The following is an 18424-nucleotide window of genomic DNA, read 5'->3' on the forward strand; positions in this document are numbered from 1 at the left end:
TGGATGGTGAGGATAACTCCAAGGTTAAGAACTTGGGTGCCTGGAAGGACATGGTGTCCTGAACAGTGATATATATGGAGCTTTGAAAGGTGGATGGGTTTGGGAACAAGATAATGAGTATCATTTTGGACATACTGAGTTTGAGATATTAATGGGATACATAGGTGGAGGTGCCCAGCAGGGAATTAGTAAATGGAGACTGGAGCTCAAGAGGAAGATAAGAATTGAACTTAAAGACTTGGTGGCTGCTAGGTGTCTCACTAGGTAGAGTACTGGCCCTGGAGTCAGAAGGACCTGAGTTCAAATCCAGCATCAGATACTTACTAGCTGTGTGACCTTGGGCAAATCACTTATTCTCTGTTTGTCTTAGTTTCCTCATCTGTAAAATGGGGACATAATAGCAACTATCTCCTAGGATTGTTGCGAGGATTGAATGACAATGTAAAATTAAGTATTGTGTAAACTTTAAAGCACTGTGTAAATGCTTGCTATAATTATTATTTGCATAGACATGATAATGAACTCATGGGACCTGGTGAGATCATAAAAAGAGAGAGGGATAGTGGAGGAAGGGGGGGGGTACAGAGAGGAGGAGTATGAGGTAGTAGGATGATGATGCCAGAAAAGAGACTTAAAAGGAATGGTCAGACAGGTTGGAGAACCAGGAGAAGAGAGAACAGTGTCATGGAAACCAAGGGAAAAGAAAGCATCGAGGAGGAAGGCATTGCCAACCAAGTCAAAAGCCACAGAAGGGTCAAGAGTGAGAAGGAATGAGAAAAGACCACTGGATTTAAGAATTAAGAGAGCAAGGGGCAGCTAGGTGGCACAGTGGATAGAGCACTGGCCCTGGAGTCAGGAGTACCTGAGTTCAAATCCAGCCTCAGACATTTAACACTTACTAGCTGTGTGACCCTGGGCAAGTCACTTAACCCCAATTGCCTCACTAAAAAAACAAACAAACAAACAAACAAAAAAAGAAGAGAGCAGTGGTAACCTTGGAGAGAGAAGTTTCAATTGGGTAGTGGGGTCAGAAGCCAAATTGTAAGACACTGAAAAGTGAGTAGGAGTTGAGTAATTGGAAGTGAGTGTAAATGGGTTCTAGGAATCTAGTTGCAAGAAGGAGAAGACAAAACCTGAAGAGATTATAGGGCCAATTGGAGAATTTTTTTTTTAAGGACTGGGGAGATCTGGGCATGTTTGTAGGTAGCACAGACTAAGCTGGTAGATAAAAAGAGACTGAAACTGAGAGGAGGGTGAGGTGGGAATGACCCAAGTGGCAAGTTCCCAGGGAAGACAGGAGGAGATGGGATCAAGGGTACTAGCCGAGAGGTTGGTTTTGGCAAGGAGAGAAGAAACACCTCTTACTCAGAGCTAGATCAAAGGATAAAAGAATAGTGCTTCATGTAGAGGCAGTTTTGAGGTATGGAATATAGGGGAGCAGAGGGACCTCACAATGGATAGCCTCTATTTTCTCAGTAAAATAGGAGGTGAAGTTCTCTGGTGAGAGGAAAGGAAGAGATTGCCTTAAGGGGGTTAGGGGTTGGGGCTGGTGTTTGTATCAGCTACTTTGAGGGACAAAAGGGGAGAATAAAAGGAAGACTATATTGTCTTGGGGCCCAGTTGAAATAGGTCCCATAATTTGTGGTGGATCCATTAGGCCTAATTAGGTAACTTGCTACTATGATACAGAGCAGAGGTGGGATCATCCCAGGGGACTGCTGCTTCTAGAATCATATTAAAATGTAATTGGAAAATGTTTAACAAAATTAATAAAAAAATATAATACAACATAGATAATATTGATGTGTGGTTTTCTAAGTCAATATTCGACCAACAGGGATCTTTTTCTATTTGAGTTTGATACCACTGATGTAGAAGGTGGCAAAGATCTGAAGAGGAAGATAACATAAATAATCCACAGTAGAGGTCTGGCAAGACCTGGGTGGCATTAGGACTGGGGGAAAAGAGGTAAGGAATTCCAAGAGATAGGATAACATATTATACTTAAACAAGTCAAGACTGTGAAGGGAAAAAAGTGAGGTCAGAGCAAGGGGGATGGATTGAGAGAAAAGGAAGAGGTGGAAGGATTGGAGCTTAGAGTTGGAATAAAGAATAGACTTGAAGGATTGAGGTAGAGGAGAGATGGAAGGACAGAGGTTATGTTCTAAAGAGGAACTTCTGAGTTCAGAATCAGGCAATAGCACCATTGTGAATGATGGTAAGGCTAGAGGTATGTCCATTCCTGTGAGTGTCTGGGATGAGATAAAGATATAGGTCATGGAAATCAAACAGGTTGGTAAACAGGAAACCAGGATGTCTGAGGGACATCGATGTGCTATTGAAGGGGCTGCAATGGAAAGAAAAACTGTGACCCAGATACTGAAGTCCTTGGGAAAGAAGGAAGATCGACATGGAGGGGAGGAGATGACTACAATGAGGTTATATGAATAGGGGGGTCTAGATGATAGAGAGGCTTTAGAGCGACAATGGTAGAACGAGGCTTTGGAAGCAGAAGTGAGGAGCATGGAGTATGCCCATTTCCCTTCCTGGCTCTTTCCCTCCTCAAATTACTTAGATCTGCTTGTGTCTGTGGCTGTGGATAAGTTACACCTACTGGAGAGAGTAGCCAGGTATGTAGTGTCTTCTGGAGGGAGCCATGTTTCTATGAGTGCAAGAAAATGAAGACCACAAGAGGAAATGGTTTAAATGAAGGGGAATTTGTTTTTGAGAAATAGGAGCTTCAGAGGGGAACTGAAGGAAGGAGCAAAGCAGGATAGGAATTTTGTAGGGGCAAGGTTGAAATATCAAGGGAAGAAATGTTTTGGGGCGGTTTTGAGGGGTGGGGGGGATTGCCTCTGCAGAAACCAATTCTACAACGCTGGATATGGGAAGGAGGTAGGAGTCTGATAGCCATAGCATAACTACTCTTCAATCATCAGCAACCCAAGCTGGGTGGCCGTTTTGCAACTTTTTTCCTACATATTAATTTTTTTCTTTTTCTTTTTCTTTTTCTTTTTCTTTTTCCTTCCTTCCTTCCTTCTTTTTTTCTGAGACAAATGGAGTTAAGTGACTTGCCTGGGGTCATACAGCTAGTAAGTATCTGAGGCTGGCTTTGAATTCAGGTTCTCCTGACTCCAGGGCTAGTTCTCTATCCACTGTGTCATCTAGCTGCCCTACTACACATTAATTTCACTTGAATAAAAAGTTTAAAAATTTGGATTTGGATATGCAAATAATGGGATTTATGCCAGGCTTGAATGCTTAGAGAGGCAGCATAGTATAGTCCTATAGTATAGGGAAGGCAGCAGAGTGTATTCCCTGGGCCTGGAATTAAAAAGACCTGGGTTCAAATCCTGCCTCAAATATTTACTAGTGGTGTATTCCTAAACAAGTCACTTAAACCTCTCTGGGCTTCAGTTTCTTTATCTATAGAATGAATGGGCTAGACTCTAAGTTTCCTTCTAGTTCTTTATCTATGATTCTGTGATCTTTCTCCCCATATCCCCCACTAGGGATGACCATAAGCTTTATATCTTCCTGGAATGGATCTTTCAACCAGTCTTTATTGAGTCTATTGTATGCCCAGCCCCTTGTTAGGAACTGTTGGGGAGACAAGAGGAGAAGACATGGCCCTCTGATCTTGAGAATTCACAGTCTACAGAGAGAGCAAAGCCATAGACTCAAAACAGCCAACAATTGAAGGAAGAGTATCCTAGATGTTAGAAGAACAGGACAGACAATAAATGTTACAAGATCTGAGAGGAGGAATAGGTAAGAATGACACAGAACCTGGGCTGGGTCTTTGAGGCTTGGTAGGGGGCAAGGGGCGGCATTGAAGTCTTGGTTCTGGTCTCAAGCAACATTACAGGAAGCAGATTTGATGTGGTAGGAGAACCAATGAAGCTAAAAGTTTCATCACTCCCCCCTACCCAGATTACAATATTACCTCAGTTCCTGAAATTCCAATTCAGCTCCTTATGAGAATTGTTTGTGTAGGTGCTCCCCAGCATTTATATGTTCATGCCCAGCACTGTTATGCTCATGAAATTTTTTTTAAAGCGTACAGTTCTTGGGATTCTTGGGTCCCAGTAGTAAAATTCCTGACCCAGTAGTACCCAATTCACTATGATAAGGTATTGATGAGAGGTGTCAGCATGTCTAAAGTCCCCCTGACACTCATCCACTTGTCTCTTACCTGAGAGTTCGGCCGGAGGAATGGAGATGGGTGCGCTGGGACAGGGGCACGGGCAGGCCATCCTTCAGCCAGTTAATCTGGATTGGTGGGGAGCCTCGGGCTGGGCATGCCATGGTCACCAGCTCCCCTGGTACACTTATCAAGATCTCTGATCCATTGGCCCCTTTCTCAATGGTGGGGGGAACTGGTGAAGGGAGAAAGAGAGAGAAATAGAGACAGAAGGTAAAAAGGTCTCAGACAAGTCCAGGTCCTCCTCTCAGAAAAAAAAAAAATCTTTGCCCCTTATAGAACTCTCAGCACTTGAGCTCCTGGGGTCTATATGGTCCACTCCCTAGGCTGGGACATCTCCAATCCCCTTGCCTTATAGATGAGGAAACTGAGGTTCAGAGAAGCGACTTGTCTAAGGATTTGAACTCAGGACTTCTTGACTTCAAGTCCAGTGCCCTATGATCAAGGAGTCCCTGGGTCTCACTTAGCCTACTTCCACGCTCACTGTATCCTCACAACAATCCTCTATCCAGAGGGGAAGGATTGGAATTATTAAATATCAGCTTTACAAATGAGGAGCCTGAAGCCTAGAGAGTGTTAAGTGACTCTCCCCAAAGTAACCCAAAGAGTTAATGGTGGTGTGGAAACTAAAAACCAAGCATTCGGATGATCCCACCCGAGCTCTGTTCACACACCATGATGCCACAGCCTAAGAGGTCCTGGATATGTCAGAACTGATCTCATCATTCTTTGTTGCTCAACGTACCCCCTCCAGCCCCAAAGCAGACTCTAGGGGTCATCAGAAGCCAGCCTGGGAGGGGGCTGCAGCTCCAGGGAGGGGCCTGCTCCTGCCCCCTTGGCCCCCTTACCGAGCACGCTGAGCGTGTGCAGTTTGGCGTCTTCTCCGGCGCTGTTCTGAGCTACGCAGGTGTATGCCCCAGAGTCAGAAGCCTTCAAGCCCTTGAGGACCAGGGAGCTTCCATCGGTATAGAACCTGCGCCAGCCAGGGCAGAGGGGAGATGGAGAGAAGGCCTAGCTTGCCCCGCCCCATCTCCCTTCCACACAGTTTTCAGGGCACTCAACAAGCATTTAAGTGCTTCCTCTGCTCGTGGCACCCACCCACCCATCCATCCATCCATCCATCCAAGTTCTGGGGAGACTAAAAAAGGGTAATCATAACACCTGCCCTCCAGGGGCTCACCCTCTAAGAGGGGAGATAATATTCATAGAGTAGATGGAAGGTAACTAGGGAGTGGAAGGTGCTGGTGGCTAGGGGGCCTGGGAAAGGCCTCCTGCAGGACAGCACCATACCGAAGATGGGGAGTGGTGTGGAATCCCAGGGGCCTCCCGTCCTTCAGCCACGAGATGTCTGGCTGCGGCTGCCCTTCTGCCTCACACTCCAGCCTCACCTCCTGATCTTCCAGGACATTATGCTCCTGGGGAACCCCAGAGCTCAGGATCCTGGGGGCCACTGTAAGCAGAGGAAAGGTCCTCAGGGCTGGGTCAAAGTGGGAGCAGCTCCCGCCCAGGGCTGGAAACACCTAAGAGCCCCCAGTTCCAAACACCGGTCACAGGCTAGACTGGGCTGGGATGCCTCCAGACAATGGCTGGCTGGGCAGTGGCATCACTGACATACCTAGCACCATGACCACAAAGTCTTTGCGGGCTTCAGCCTCAGGGTTCTCAGCCACACAGGTGTAGGTGCCCTCCTGGGAGGGCTGGAGGCGGCTGAGCTGCAGGCGGCCCCCTCTGGAAACCACTCCTTTCTCCACACTGCTCTCTGCAGGGAGAGGAAGCTTATCAGCAAACTTACCCTGCAGAGATCCTAACTCTACCCTGCCTGGGCACTTTAAGTGTCCAGACCCTGGGGCTTAAATTAGGGAAAGTCATCTTGTCTGTTGCTTGTCCTCATTTGGGTCATTCCAAGAGATATTCACGGGGCAGCTAGGTGGCTCAGTGGATAGAGCACCAGCCCTGGATTCAGGAGTACCTGAGTTCAAATCCGGCCTCAGACACTTAACACTTACTAGCTGTATGACCTTGGGCAAGTCACTTAACCCCAATTGCCTCACTAAAAAAAAAAAAAAAAAGAGATATTCATTCACTCACTCACTCACCCATCCATCCATCCATCCATCCATCCATCCATCCATCCATCCATCCGTCCACTCACTCATCCATCCATCCACCATTTATTTATGCATGACACTAGGGAAATCTGATTGTTGCATCAAGTTGGACTCCTTTGACTGGCTTTCAATGAACTCCCACCACACTTATTTTCCCCAAACTAACCCTTGACTTCAGGTACACTATGCTACTCAATGTTCTTTTTTTTGGGGTGGGGCAGGGCAATGAGGGTTAAGTGACTTGACCAGAGTCACACAGCTAGTAAGTGTCAAGTGTCTGAGGCTGGATTTGAACTCAGGTCCTCCTGAATCCAGGGCCAATGCTCTATCCACTGCGCCACCTAGCTGCCCCTGATACTCAATGTTCTTATTCCCATCTCTATACCATTGTTTGAGTTGTTTTCCCCTTTCTCCCAACCCAGAATCCCCTCTCTTCTCCCCTAAAGAACTTGTTGATTGGAGCCTGGGCAGGAGAGAGAGTCAGGCCAAAACCACCCTCGCAGTTCACTCTAGGATTCCTGATGAGAACCCCAGGAGCTGACCTCACTCCACTCCACCACCACAATTCTAAAGTCAGTTCCCCCTAGTCCAGCTGGGGCCCTGCCCACCCCCTACTCTCTTCTTCTTCTTTTTTTTTTTTTAGTGAGGCAATTGGGGTTAAGTGACTTGCCCAGGGTCACACAGCTAGTAAGTGTTAAGTGTCTGAGGCCGGATTTGAACTCAGGTCCTCCTGACTCCAGGGCCGGTGCTCTATCCACTGCGCCACCTGGCTGTCCCTTCTACTGTCTTCTACAAGGAAAGTGATTCTTGGGCTGGATTTCAGACTTTGGAATCTTGGCTCACTCACCAACAGGCATCCTGTCCTTTAACCAGGTGACGGTGGGGGCAGGGACCCCAGCCGCATCGCACACCAGGACCAGGGGTTTTCCAGCCACTTGGCTCAGAGTCTCTGTCTCAGGATTCTCAAAGATTGGGGGCACTACAAGAGGTAAGGCAAACATGCAGGGTCTGTGGGTTAAAAAACCCTGAACCCCACAGGCCCTCCCCATAGAAGAGGCCAGAAAGCCTTTCACCGTTGGTACTCAAGCCTTCCAGCTATGGGACTATTTCTCCTCAGCAGCCCCCTCTGAGATAAGAGGTGTCCTTGCCCCCATCAGATAGATAAGGAAACAAAGACAAAGGATTTTAGCAATCTGCTACAGTCAGTACAGAGACCAAGGAAACTCCAGATTCACTGAGCCTGCTCCTTCCTTTTCATAATCTCTTACCTTGGACAGTGAGGACAAAGGTCCGGACGGCCTCTCCAACTATGTTGCTGACCTTACAGCTGTATAAACCTTTATCTGCTACCTAAAACAGACAGAGACTGACTGAGCCCCGGGACACAAGGTTGAGATGGATCAGCCTACTTGCCCTTATCCAGAGACATAAAGAGAAGGTGGAAGGCCCCTAAAGGAACTGGGCATCTGGCTCCTTTCCCACAGCACCCCCATCCCATTTCCCTACTTGTCTACTAGGGCAGCTATTGACTTAGGGTCTGGGGCTTTAATCTGCTCACCTGGACATTGACAATCTCCAGTCTCTGTCCATCCAACAGTGTTTGGATCTGCTGGTCCAGGGTTATCTGTTGTCCATTTTTATACCAGGTTATCACTGGCTCAGGCACAGTGTCTGACTCACACTGTAGGATGGCTGTGTCTCCAACTCGCACCACTGTCGTGTCCTGCTGTCCACTTGAGGTTTGTTTGATGGCGGGTAGGGCTGAGGGATGGAGAGAGATCAGACAGTCTCCAAGATCAAATCATAGGATTTGGAGTCCTGTTTTAGAAGCCATCTAATCTGATCCACTCCCTCAATAGCAGAAGAAATACCATAGAGTAATAAATGGGAAGAATAATTTTAATTCAGATCTCCTCTGACTCCAAATGCAGTGTTCTTTCCACTATTCTGTGCTACCTATGGCTCAACTAATTCTAGAGTGAAGGGGAAGGGAAGGGTTTCACCCAGATGCTTAAAAAAGGAAAGCAAAATATGATCTCATTTTTCTCCTTCTCTCTTCTGGTGCTGGCCAAGAAGTCCTTAGTGAGGCCCCAGAAGATATACCCAAAGACTGGTCTGGTTCTCCAGGTCTTCACAGTGTGAAAGGGAGAAAGCAAAAAGGTGCCAACTGACCCTTTCCCCTGATGTTGAAGACACATTATCTCCCTGTCATTGTACCATGATACTGGTTCGTGGGGAGAAATGAATTGGGTGCTTCTGGGTATCCTAAGGGCCCTGTCTCTTCTTGGACAATACTTGGTGAGGGAGGACAGAGGTGGCCGTAGGGGGGACAATCCCAGAATTCAGAATTACAAAACCAAATTATGTCAGAGGTGGAGAGGACTGAGAAACTATTTGCTCCAACACCTTCAATTCACAGGCTTAAATGCCCAGGGTGGCAACAAAATACCCAACAGAGAACGAGAAGGAGGAAGGGAAATGTTGCCCCTCTGGACACTGCTTACCAAATACACTGAGCAGCACTAGCTTCTGGTCTCTGCCAGCCACGTTGAGGGCTTCACAGGTATATGTGCCTGTGTCGGATGGCTGGGGCCGGGACAGCTGCAGGGTATGGGTACCTGGGGAGGTACAGAGAGGGGAGAACTCTTCATGCCAGGAAATTGGGCCTTCTGCCCTCTACCCTGAGGGCCTCCTCTTTAATTCCCTTTCTTTTCCCCTAAATCACTTGATCGATAAAGGCTAAGTATCCACTTTGTGCATTCATTCTTCCACCTGATCAATCATTTATTTCCTCAATAAACTTTTAAAATTTGATTGTCATATTAACTGGATTAGACCAGGAAAGTATCATTTCCATTTCACAGATGAGGAAATCGAGATTTCAAATAACTTTTCTATGATCACAATACAAGTTAATGGCAAAGGCAGAATCAGAACCTAGATTCCCGACTTTTAGTCCAGTATTATATTGTACCCTTCTGTATATAGAGCCCATATTTCCTAGCAGAGTGCTCGGCACACAGTGGGCACTTTATAAAGACTTACTGGCTTGACATTTACATTCATGTCTTCCTAAATGTACTGCTCTGACCGTCAGTTAAGACAGCCCCTTCACAGCAGTTTATTGCAATGGGAGATTGCCTTTTGCCAGGGCTTAAGGTGGCCAGATCCCCCAGGACTCAGCCCTTGTCAGGCTGAGGTGATCAGTTTACCCACCAGGCAGGAGGAAGACCTCTTCACTGAAAGGGAGGGCCCAGCCATCCTTGTACCATGTCACCTCGGGGCTAGGGTGAGAGTGGACGTCACAGGGGAGGGACACACTGCTGTTCACGATGGCTGTGATGCGCTCTGGGTTCAGGCCGGTGATCCTGGGGGGAGCTGTCCCCACAGCCACGTAAGCACCAAAGAAAGACACGTGAAAACACAAGCCTCAGCTAGCTGAACCTCTGAGTTGGAATGACTATCACTGCATGGCTGTGGAGGTTACAAGGTCCCACAGAATCATAAGATCATCAATTTAGAAATTTAGAGCTGGACGAGAGCCGTCGCATCCAGCTCCTTCATTTTACAACTGAGGAACCTAGAGAGGTTAAGGGACTTGCCCAAGGTCACGGAGGCAGACAACATCAGAGGTGGGCTTTGAACCCATTTGCTCTGAGTCCAGAGCTGATGGTCTTTCTGTTGTACTAATACTTCCTCTATCATAAAATCACAGACTATGGTTACTGTAAGGGACCTAAAAGATTATCAAGTAGCCCAACACCATAATTTTACAGAAGGGGAAACAGAGGCCCAATGAAAGGCATGACTAGGGGGCAGTTAGGTGGCACAGTGGAGAAAGCACCAGCCCTGGATACAGGAGGACCTGAGTTCAAATCTGCCCTCAGACACTTGACACTTACTAGTTGTGTGACCCTGGGCAAGTCACTTAACTCTCATTGACCCGCCAAAAAAAAAAAAAAAAGGCATGACTAGCCCAAGGAGCTGGGGCTGCAACCCTAGTTTCCTGAGAGTCTATCACTCATTCTGTTGTTCCCCAGTGCCTGCCACCTGTTCCCCCAGAAGAAAAACCAAGCCACATGGAGGGGATGAGGAAGGGGAATAATCACAAAGAAACCATAACCTTGAAGTACTGAGTACTGTTATCTATGTTTGCATCTTAGCCTCCTCTTAAGCTGCCTTTTCCATGAGGGCAGAACTGTACTTTATAGAAACTTTTCTACCTCCCTAGTACAGTGCTCTGCATACAGTACTTGCTTAATACATGTTTTTCCAATGTAGCTATACAATGTCCCACTCCCCATCTCACCTTGGACCTTAAGGGTGAAAAGCTTCTCAGCTGAGCCGGCTGAATTCTCCGCCATACACATATAGCTGGCAGAGTCTGTCACATCGGCAACAGAGACCTACAAAGGGGGCAATGGTATCCAGGCAGTGCCCATGGGTGAGATGGCACTCAGGGGATCCCCTGAGAGTTGACCACAGGCCCTGGTACTGCCTGGAGAGCATAGAGGAGGGGAGCCCAAATAGGGTTCTGCCAAGAGCAGGGCAAGCAGGAGGTAGCCTCTCTTAACACCAGCACTCCTAACAAGAAGCACTTATTGAACCACTATCGTGTATGTGGCCTAACCCTGGGCCTTCTGTGAGTAGCCATGTGGCTTCAAGCACAACTGCTCACTTGACATTGAAAATGATAGCCCTTGGGGCACCTAGATGGCGCAGTGGATAAAGCACCGGCCCTGGATTCAGGAGTACCTGAGTTCAAATCCGGTCTCAGACATTTCATACTTACTAGCTGTGTGACCCTGGGAAAGTCACTTAACCCCCATTGCCCTGTCCAAAAAAAACAAAAACAACAACAACAACAAAAAAAAAACAAAACAAAAAAAAAAGAAAATGATAGCCCTGCTTTTTCTCCTCCGATCCGGTGGCGGTCTGTCATATCTTCAATCATGGCAAAAATCAAGGCCAGGGATCTTCGCGGGAAGAAGAAGGAGGAGCTACTTAAACAGTTAGATGATTTAAAGGTAGAACTTTCCCAATTGAGAGTGGCTAAGATCACTGGAGGAGCTGCATCCAAGCTATCTAAGATCCGAGTTGTCCGAAAATCTATTGCCCGAGTCCTGACTATCATCAACCAGACACAGAAAGAGAAACTCAGGAAATTCTATAAAGGCAAGAAATACAACCCCCTGGACCTTCGGCCCAAGAAGACCCGTGCCATGTGCCTCAGGCTTAATAAGCACGAGGAAAGCCTGAAGACCAAAAAACAGCAGAGGAAGGAACACCTGTACCCTCTTCAGAAATTTACTGTTAAAGCATAATTTGTAGAAGTGCTAAATAAAAAGACAAATTGTTATTTAAAAAAATGATAGCCCCGGGGCTGCTAGGTGGTGCAGTGGATAGAGCACCAGCCCTGGAGTCAGGAGGACCTGAGTTCAAATCCGACCTCAGACACTTGATACTTGTTAGCTGTGCGACCCTGGGCAAGTCACTTAACCCCAATTGCGAAGAAGGAGGAGGAGGAGGAGGAGGAGGAGAAGGAGGAGAAGGAGAAGGAGAAGGAGAAGGAGAAGGAAGGAAGGAAGGAAGGAAGGAAGGAAGGAAGGAAGGAAGGAAGGAAGGAAGGAAGGAAGGAAGGAAGGAAGGAAGGAAGGAAGGAAGGAAGGAAGGAAGGAAGGAAGGAAGAAAGAAAGAAAGATGATAGCCCCAAGGGCCCAACCAGGTACCTGGCCCTCTACCCACTTTAGGCCATTCCACCCATGCTGGAAAGCTATGAGGTGACCCTGACCTGCAAAACTTGCCCATCCTCCAGGGCCTGGTGCTTTGAGCTAGAGGTAAAGGGCAGCCCATTCCGTAGCCATGAGATAACTGGTGATGGGGTGCCCAGGGCCTGGCACTGGAGGCTGACGGTGCTGTTGGCATTCACTGTCACCTCCTCCACCAGCTCTTCGGGATCTCCCTGGATCACAGGTGGGGCTGAGAAGGCACAAGAAGAGAGGAAGGTGAGGAAGAGCCCCAAGCCTGGCTGGCATAGTGCATAGTGCATAGATAGGGTCCTGGACTTGGAGTCAGGAAGATCTGATCACAATTCCTGCCCCAGACGCTTACTAGTTGGGTGACCCTGGATAAGTCACTTAACTTCTCTTAGACTCAGTTTCCTTGGCTAAATGGGGGGTGATAATAGCACCTACCCTAACAGCATTGTGAAGACTAAGTGAGATATCATATGTGAAGCACTTTGCAAACCTTAAAACACCATAAAAATGCTTAGCTATCATCATCACCGCCCTCTCCCACAACACTTCTTTTCTGAACTGGTGTTCAGACCACTTTGGAGTTTGGAAACCCCAGTGTGTTTTCATCCAAGGCAAGAAGAGCACTAACCAATAATGCCACAAGGTTGAAAAGTAACCCATCCCCCAGTGGAGGTCTCTGACTTGGCAACAACTGCTCTGAGACAAAGATCATGTTCATCTATTTCCTAAACTTCTTTTTCATGGGTCTGGGAGTCCCTGTGCTCAAGGAAGTCATTAGCCATGTTCTATCATAGGAACCAGGAGCTTGAGGACTTGAGACATCAGGTACGAGGTAGAGGCATCCATCCTACCCTCTAATCCAAGGTTCCTTCCCTCAACCCTCTCATGGATCCCTGACAGTCAACTCTTCCACCTCCGCACTGACTCCCTCACAGCAATGGAGAAAGTAGAATACCACCCCCCCGTATGTCCCCTTCTTCTGCAGGATGGGATGTAGAGGCTTCCCCTCCCCTCTTCTCCCAGCCACTCACTTAGCACCAAAAGCTCATAATGCAGCCAGTCCTCTCCAACCTCATTGGAGGCTTTGCATGTATATCTCCCAGCATCCTCTGCTCGGACCATGGGGATCTGCAGGACCCGGCCACCTGCAGAAGAAAAATGAGCTTAGAGGCCAGAGGGCCCACCCAAAGGAAACAATCTGTAGGACGGGTAGTCAGGATTAGGGATCAAACGAGTCCTAGAGAAAGAGATTGAGTTTGGTGCCAAGGTCAGTGTACAATCTTAGGTGATGGTCAGAGAAGAGCCATTCAAAGTACCATTGACAATATTCTATTCCACAAATGCCTTTAATCATATATGGTCATGACATTCAGGTCATTTCATCATATCATCTTCAATTTGAGGATAAGAAAAAAGAGTAGAGGACTACGTTGTTGTAACATCCTGTTAGCATATACAGATTTTCCCTAGAGCCCATACCTTGTAACACAGATACACCCTCGGTGACTGAGAGGGGCTGACCATCCTTATACCAGGTAAGCTGTGGGGGTGGGACAGCATTGGTGTCACAGTACAGGTAGGCAGGATTGTTCTCCACAATCTCCCGGTACTCTATAACACCTCCCCTCAGCTCCTCCTCCTCCTGGTATTGGGTCTCAAAGGTTTCACTGGGATCTGTAATCTTCTGAAATATGGGGGGCACTGGAAAGAAGGAAAGAAAAATAGGACAACCATCAGGGGAGCTTTCCTCCCTTGGGCAAATCACTTCTCTTTTTGAGCCTCAGTTTCCTTCTCTATAAAACGGGCAAAGCCTGGATTAGATGTTCTCTGGGATTCCCTCCAGTGCTAACATTCTATGAATCCTGATGACTTTATAATACATTCCATCTCTTCTTTTGTGCACTGAATATATTCTAATTTGTTTTATACTTGTCTCTGTTTATGCCTTCTCACTCCCAAAAGCTTATCAACTCTTTAAAAGGTAGTCCTGTTTCATTTATCTTACATTCCTAACATCTAGCACAGCAATACACATATATGTATATTGCTGTGTGTGTATATATAAAATATGAAATTATATCTAGACCCATCTATATATACATACATATGTGTCTACATATGTGTGTATATATATACATCTATATATACATACATCTATATACACTATCTGTATATCTGGGATTTTACAAATGTTACGAATGAATGAATGATCTTCAAGGCCACATCTAAACCTACAATTATTCTCTTATTCTCTTCCAAGTGGATATATAGGGTTAATTGGTCTTAACCCAAAGAAGTTAGAATGTTAATGTATTTATAAGCTATATAATTTCTTGGTCTAGCGAATACAGAGCCAGTCTTGAAGTCAAGAAGACACAGGTTCAAGTCCTGTCCTTGACACATACTGGTTGTGCGACCCTGGGTAAATCACTGAACCTCTCAGCGCTCTAGGCAATCTACTAGGACTATAAGTTGCAGAAAAGGTGCTGACCTGCATTGTAGAAGTTAGTTTCCTCACCTGTGTGTTCCCCATAATAATATAATCACAGGTTCAGTCCCTATCTTTATGAGAAATATATGTATAAAATATTTTGCAAACTTTGAAGCATTCTATAAATATGTATTTATATGGGGGAAGGGGTTGTTGGTTATGGTATCTCTCAAGCTCTAGGTAGCACTAGCCCTGAGCCTGGGCATCCACAGGCTGAGAGCAGGGAGCTGGCTTGAATGAAAAGCAATCCACACACACACACACACACACACACACACACACACACACACACACAGGCTCATTGGCCGCCCACTTTCCCCAAACCTTCCTGCCAATCCTTGCAACCACTCTTCTCCTCCTTGGGCACCTACCCTGGATAAGCACATTGAAGTCTTTGTCATCCTCACCAGCCACATTGGTGGCCACACAGAGGTAGCGCCCTGAATCCCAGGCCCTAGTTGGATTGATCTGGAGCAGCCGCCCATCAGCCAGCAGGTGGAGGTGATCATCAGGGCTCACCGGCTAATGGGATGAGACACGGAGAGGGGGGAAGCAGAAATAAAGCCAAATAGGCCAGGCCAGACCAGGGTGTGTGTCTACATCGGCCAAGGAGGCTGGAGCGTTCTTCACTTGGATGGAAAGGTTCATACCACTAGAGCCACGGTTCCCTGGCCACCCTCTGTACCACATTAAGATGATGCAAATGTTCCCACTGAAACTTGACTTAACCTGGTCCCTCACCCATATTCCTGCCCTTGGTCCCCTCAAATGGGTCAGATGTAGATGAAAACCCTGTCCTGACCTCAACGCTCTAGCACCTTAGTCATTGGGGGCCTTGTAACCACCCCAGAGGTCTCTGAACTTTTTCCTGGTCTCCCTCATAATCAAAAGCAAACATTTGCAAGATACCCAACCCACAGTGACCCTAAGAGGTCAAGGTTAGGAATCAGCTTGTGGGTCTGAGCTGGGGGGAGAGAGGGATCAGGGCACCAGAATGTCCTCTTGTACCTAAGGTCTTGTTCCCAACCTGTGCCTGCTCCCCAGTTCTCAAATTCTGCCCTGACACCAGTATGATACACTTAGTCACTCCCAGAACTGCAGCATGGGAGAAGAGAAAGAAGCCTGAGCTAGGAGATAGGAGACCTAGGTTTGAGTCCTGGCTCCAACATTTCCTAGCTATGTGACTATTGGCAGGTTGTTTAACCTCTCTGGGCCTCAGTTTTTTCATCCATAAAATGGGAATAATAATGTTTGCATTTACTACTGCATGGGATTATTGTAAGGAAGGCACTTTGGAATGCTTTTGGGGGGCAATGAGGGTTAAGTGACTTGCCCAGGGTCACACAGCTAATAAGTGTCAAGTCTCTGAGGCCGGATTTGAACTCAGGTACTCCTGAATCCAGGGCCGGTGCTTTATCCACTGTGCCACGTGGCTGCCCCTGAGGAAGACACTTTGGAAATGTTCAAGCTCTATAAAAATGAGAGCTGGGGGGCAGCTAGGTGGCACAGTGGATAAAGCACCGGCCCTGGATTCAGGAGTACCTGAGTTCAAATCCGGCCTCAGAGACTTGACACTTACTAGCTGTGAGACCCTGGGCAAGTCACTTAACCCCCATTACCCTGCAAAAAAAAAAACAAAACCAAAAAAATGAGAGCTGTTGGGATGATTCCCAGTACTCAAACGTGGCCTGTCCCAGCAACATCCCACTTTGCTCATCTATTTCCCTCCAAGGGGAGTCTGAAGATTCCATCTGAATGTCCCACAGGCCTTTCTGTTCCATCTTCTCACACTTAGGAACCTGGAGTCAGACTGGGATAGCACCACTGCTCTGTAAATGGATGGGCTCTGCTTTACCCATGGTCCACTCATTCTAAAGGGTCCAGGGTCTATACACCAGCTATAGACCCCCACCCTCACATCACATTGAACCTTAAGGGTGAAAAATTTCTCAGCTGACCCTGCTGAGTTCCCTGAGACCTGGAGCATCCCTGTCTCCTCTCCCTGGCTCACCTGTCCATCCTTGTACCAGGTGATGGTCGGAGGGGGCATAGCCCAGGATTCGCACTCCAAGCTCAGAGTACTGTTGACCTTGGCCTTCACCTCTTTAACACTGAATTCATCCAAGGGATCATCCTTGGAAATCGAAGGGGGAACTGAAAGAAGAGAAGAGTTTGAGAGTCAGACTTTAATGAAGACAGGCGGCCTTCTGCTCTGGGAAGGGGGCAGGCCAGGACGGGTACCCCAAGGGCCCGCCCAGATCTCAGGTTCTGAGACTGCAAGTCATGGGACCCCTCATTATTCTGCCAGGTCCCAAAGTAGTGGAATGAGGAAAGGACTGGAGCTGTCCACTCTCAGCTAAAGAATACCCATGACAGAACAGAATGTTGTCACTGGACTCAGGTGATCTCTCCCCAGATAACTGCATGATGTCAGGCCAGCTTCTTCCCTCCCAAGGCCTGTTACCTCAATTGTAAACCAGAAAGAATAGTAAGGCCTGCCTTTATTACTGCATCACTTGGGAAATTTAAATGGTACTTTTTTTAACATATGAAATTTGATACAGACATAGCAGCTGAGTCGAGGCTATTACATCAATAGGCTTGTGGCCTGGGAGGGTGCTTCTGTCCATACAGGGGATACTGTTACATACTGAGCACTTCGACATGATAGTTCTTCACAGCCTCCCCAACTTCATTAGTGACCACACAGGTGTATCGGCCTGCATCCTGCTCCTGGGCATTGAGGATCTGCAATCCATGGGTGCCTGCTTGGGGTTCAGAAGCCAAGATTCACCACAGAGCTCCCCTAAGGGCCTCCACTCCTCTGGAGTGTCCCTGCCTACCCACTGGGGAGGAGGCCCCTCAAAGACAAGGCCTAGCAGTCACCAGCTGGGACGATGCTAATTCACACTAGCAGGACAGGAAGAACATTGCATTTAGAGGCCTAGGACCTGGGCTTGCATCCGGGCTCTGCTGCTTATTACCTGTGTAACTTTGACTCAACCACTTCCCCTCTTTCCCCTCATTTTCTTTGATTATAAAATAAAGAGGCTGGACTAACTGGGCGAAGTTTCCTCTAGCCCTTCAACTGTAGTATGTATAGGGCCAAGCAAGTTAGTTTTTGCTGGCAGGGACCAGAACTTGGGAAGAACCCTACACGAGGAGTCAGAAGACTTAGATTTGAGTCCTGACTGTGTGACGGTGGGCAAGTCATTTAACACGTCTGGGCCTCAGTTTTCTCATCCATTAAAATAGGAATAATAATTCCTGCACTACCTCACAAGGCTATTGTGAAGAAGGTACTTTGGAAATCTTAAAAAGGGAGAGATTGTTTTTCACAGTGCAGTTGTCAGGGAGATTCCTTCTGCCAGAGAAATGCAGTACATTTGCTCTTACCCTGCCCTTAACACGTGCCAATCAAACATTAATCATTTTTTTAATCAACAGGCTCCCAGATCAGGTGGACTGGGGATTGCCCCCACCCCAGGTGAAAGGGGAGGGGAGGCAGCTGAACGTGAAGCAGCAAGCCCCTCTTATTTTCCAGGCCTTGTTCTTGCTTGGGGTGCTATGCCCTCTTGATCCACCTCCTCAGTTTCCCTTGAATCTCCTGGTTGTTAACTGAGTGCCTGACCCTCTGACTATCCTTCTTGCACTAATCTATAGGAATTGTAGACCCTCTCAGATAAGGATTGTTTGCATGGACTTTGAAACATCTGTTTTGTTTTGCCCTCCAGTATCTGTCCCCTCTTTGTTTCTGTTTGCTTACTTTGCTTCCGACCTGAGGGACTTCCCTCATTTCTGGTGTGTCCTCCTTCCCTGGTCCCAGGTCCTGACCCACTACAAACAATCCAACATGGCATGA

The 18424-nt window shown here is 47.3% G+C and overlaps 2 protein-coding genes across 2 annotated transcripts in view; one reads left to right on the plus strand and one right to left on the minus strand.

The window, feature by feature from the left end:
- HMCN2 (hemicentin 2) overlaps positions 1–18424 on the minus strand; it is a 191600-nt gene that overhangs the window by 55097 nt on the left and 118079 nt on the right. The window contains 16 exon segments of the mRNA XM_043980824.1: positions 4196–4379; positions 5053–5177; positions 5495–5654; positions 5820–5963; positions 7160–7291; positions 7581–7662; positions 7871–8073; positions 8817–8930; positions 9529–9690; positions 10622–10718; positions 12104–12291; positions 13103–13216; positions 13551–13772; positions 14934–15084; positions 16574–16716; positions 17214–17327. Coding sequence (XP_043836759.1) covers positions 4196–4379; positions 5053–5177; positions 5495–5654; positions 5820–5963; positions 7160–7291; positions 7581–7662; positions 7871–8073; positions 8817–8930; positions 9529–9690; positions 10622–10718; positions 12104–12291; positions 13103–13216; positions 13551–13772; positions 14934–15084; positions 16574–16716; positions 17214–17327 — 2335 coding nt within the window.
- On the plus strand, positions 11265–11636 carry LOC122739764 (60S ribosomal protein L35-like). Its single transcript, XM_043981443.1, has one exon. The coding sequence runs from the start codon at positions 11265–11267 to the stop codon at positions 11634–11636; it is 372 nt and encodes a 123-aa protein (XP_043837378.1).

The sequence above is a fragment of the Dromiciops gliroides genome, chromosome 2 (assembly GCF_019393635.1).
Source record: "Dromiciops gliroides isolate mDroGli1 chromosome 2, mDroGli1.pri, whole genome shotgun sequence".
In the NCBI taxonomy this organism is placed as follows: domain Eukaryota; kingdom Metazoa; phylum Chordata; class Mammalia; order Microbiotheria; family Microbiotheriidae; genus Dromiciops; species Dromiciops gliroides.

What these genes read in the sequence shown, in the direction of transcription:
- LOC122739764 (XM_043981443.1), top strand. Translation starts at nt 11,265, where the DNA reads ATGGCAAAAATCAAGGCCAGGGATCTTCGCGGGAAGAAGAAGGAGGAG.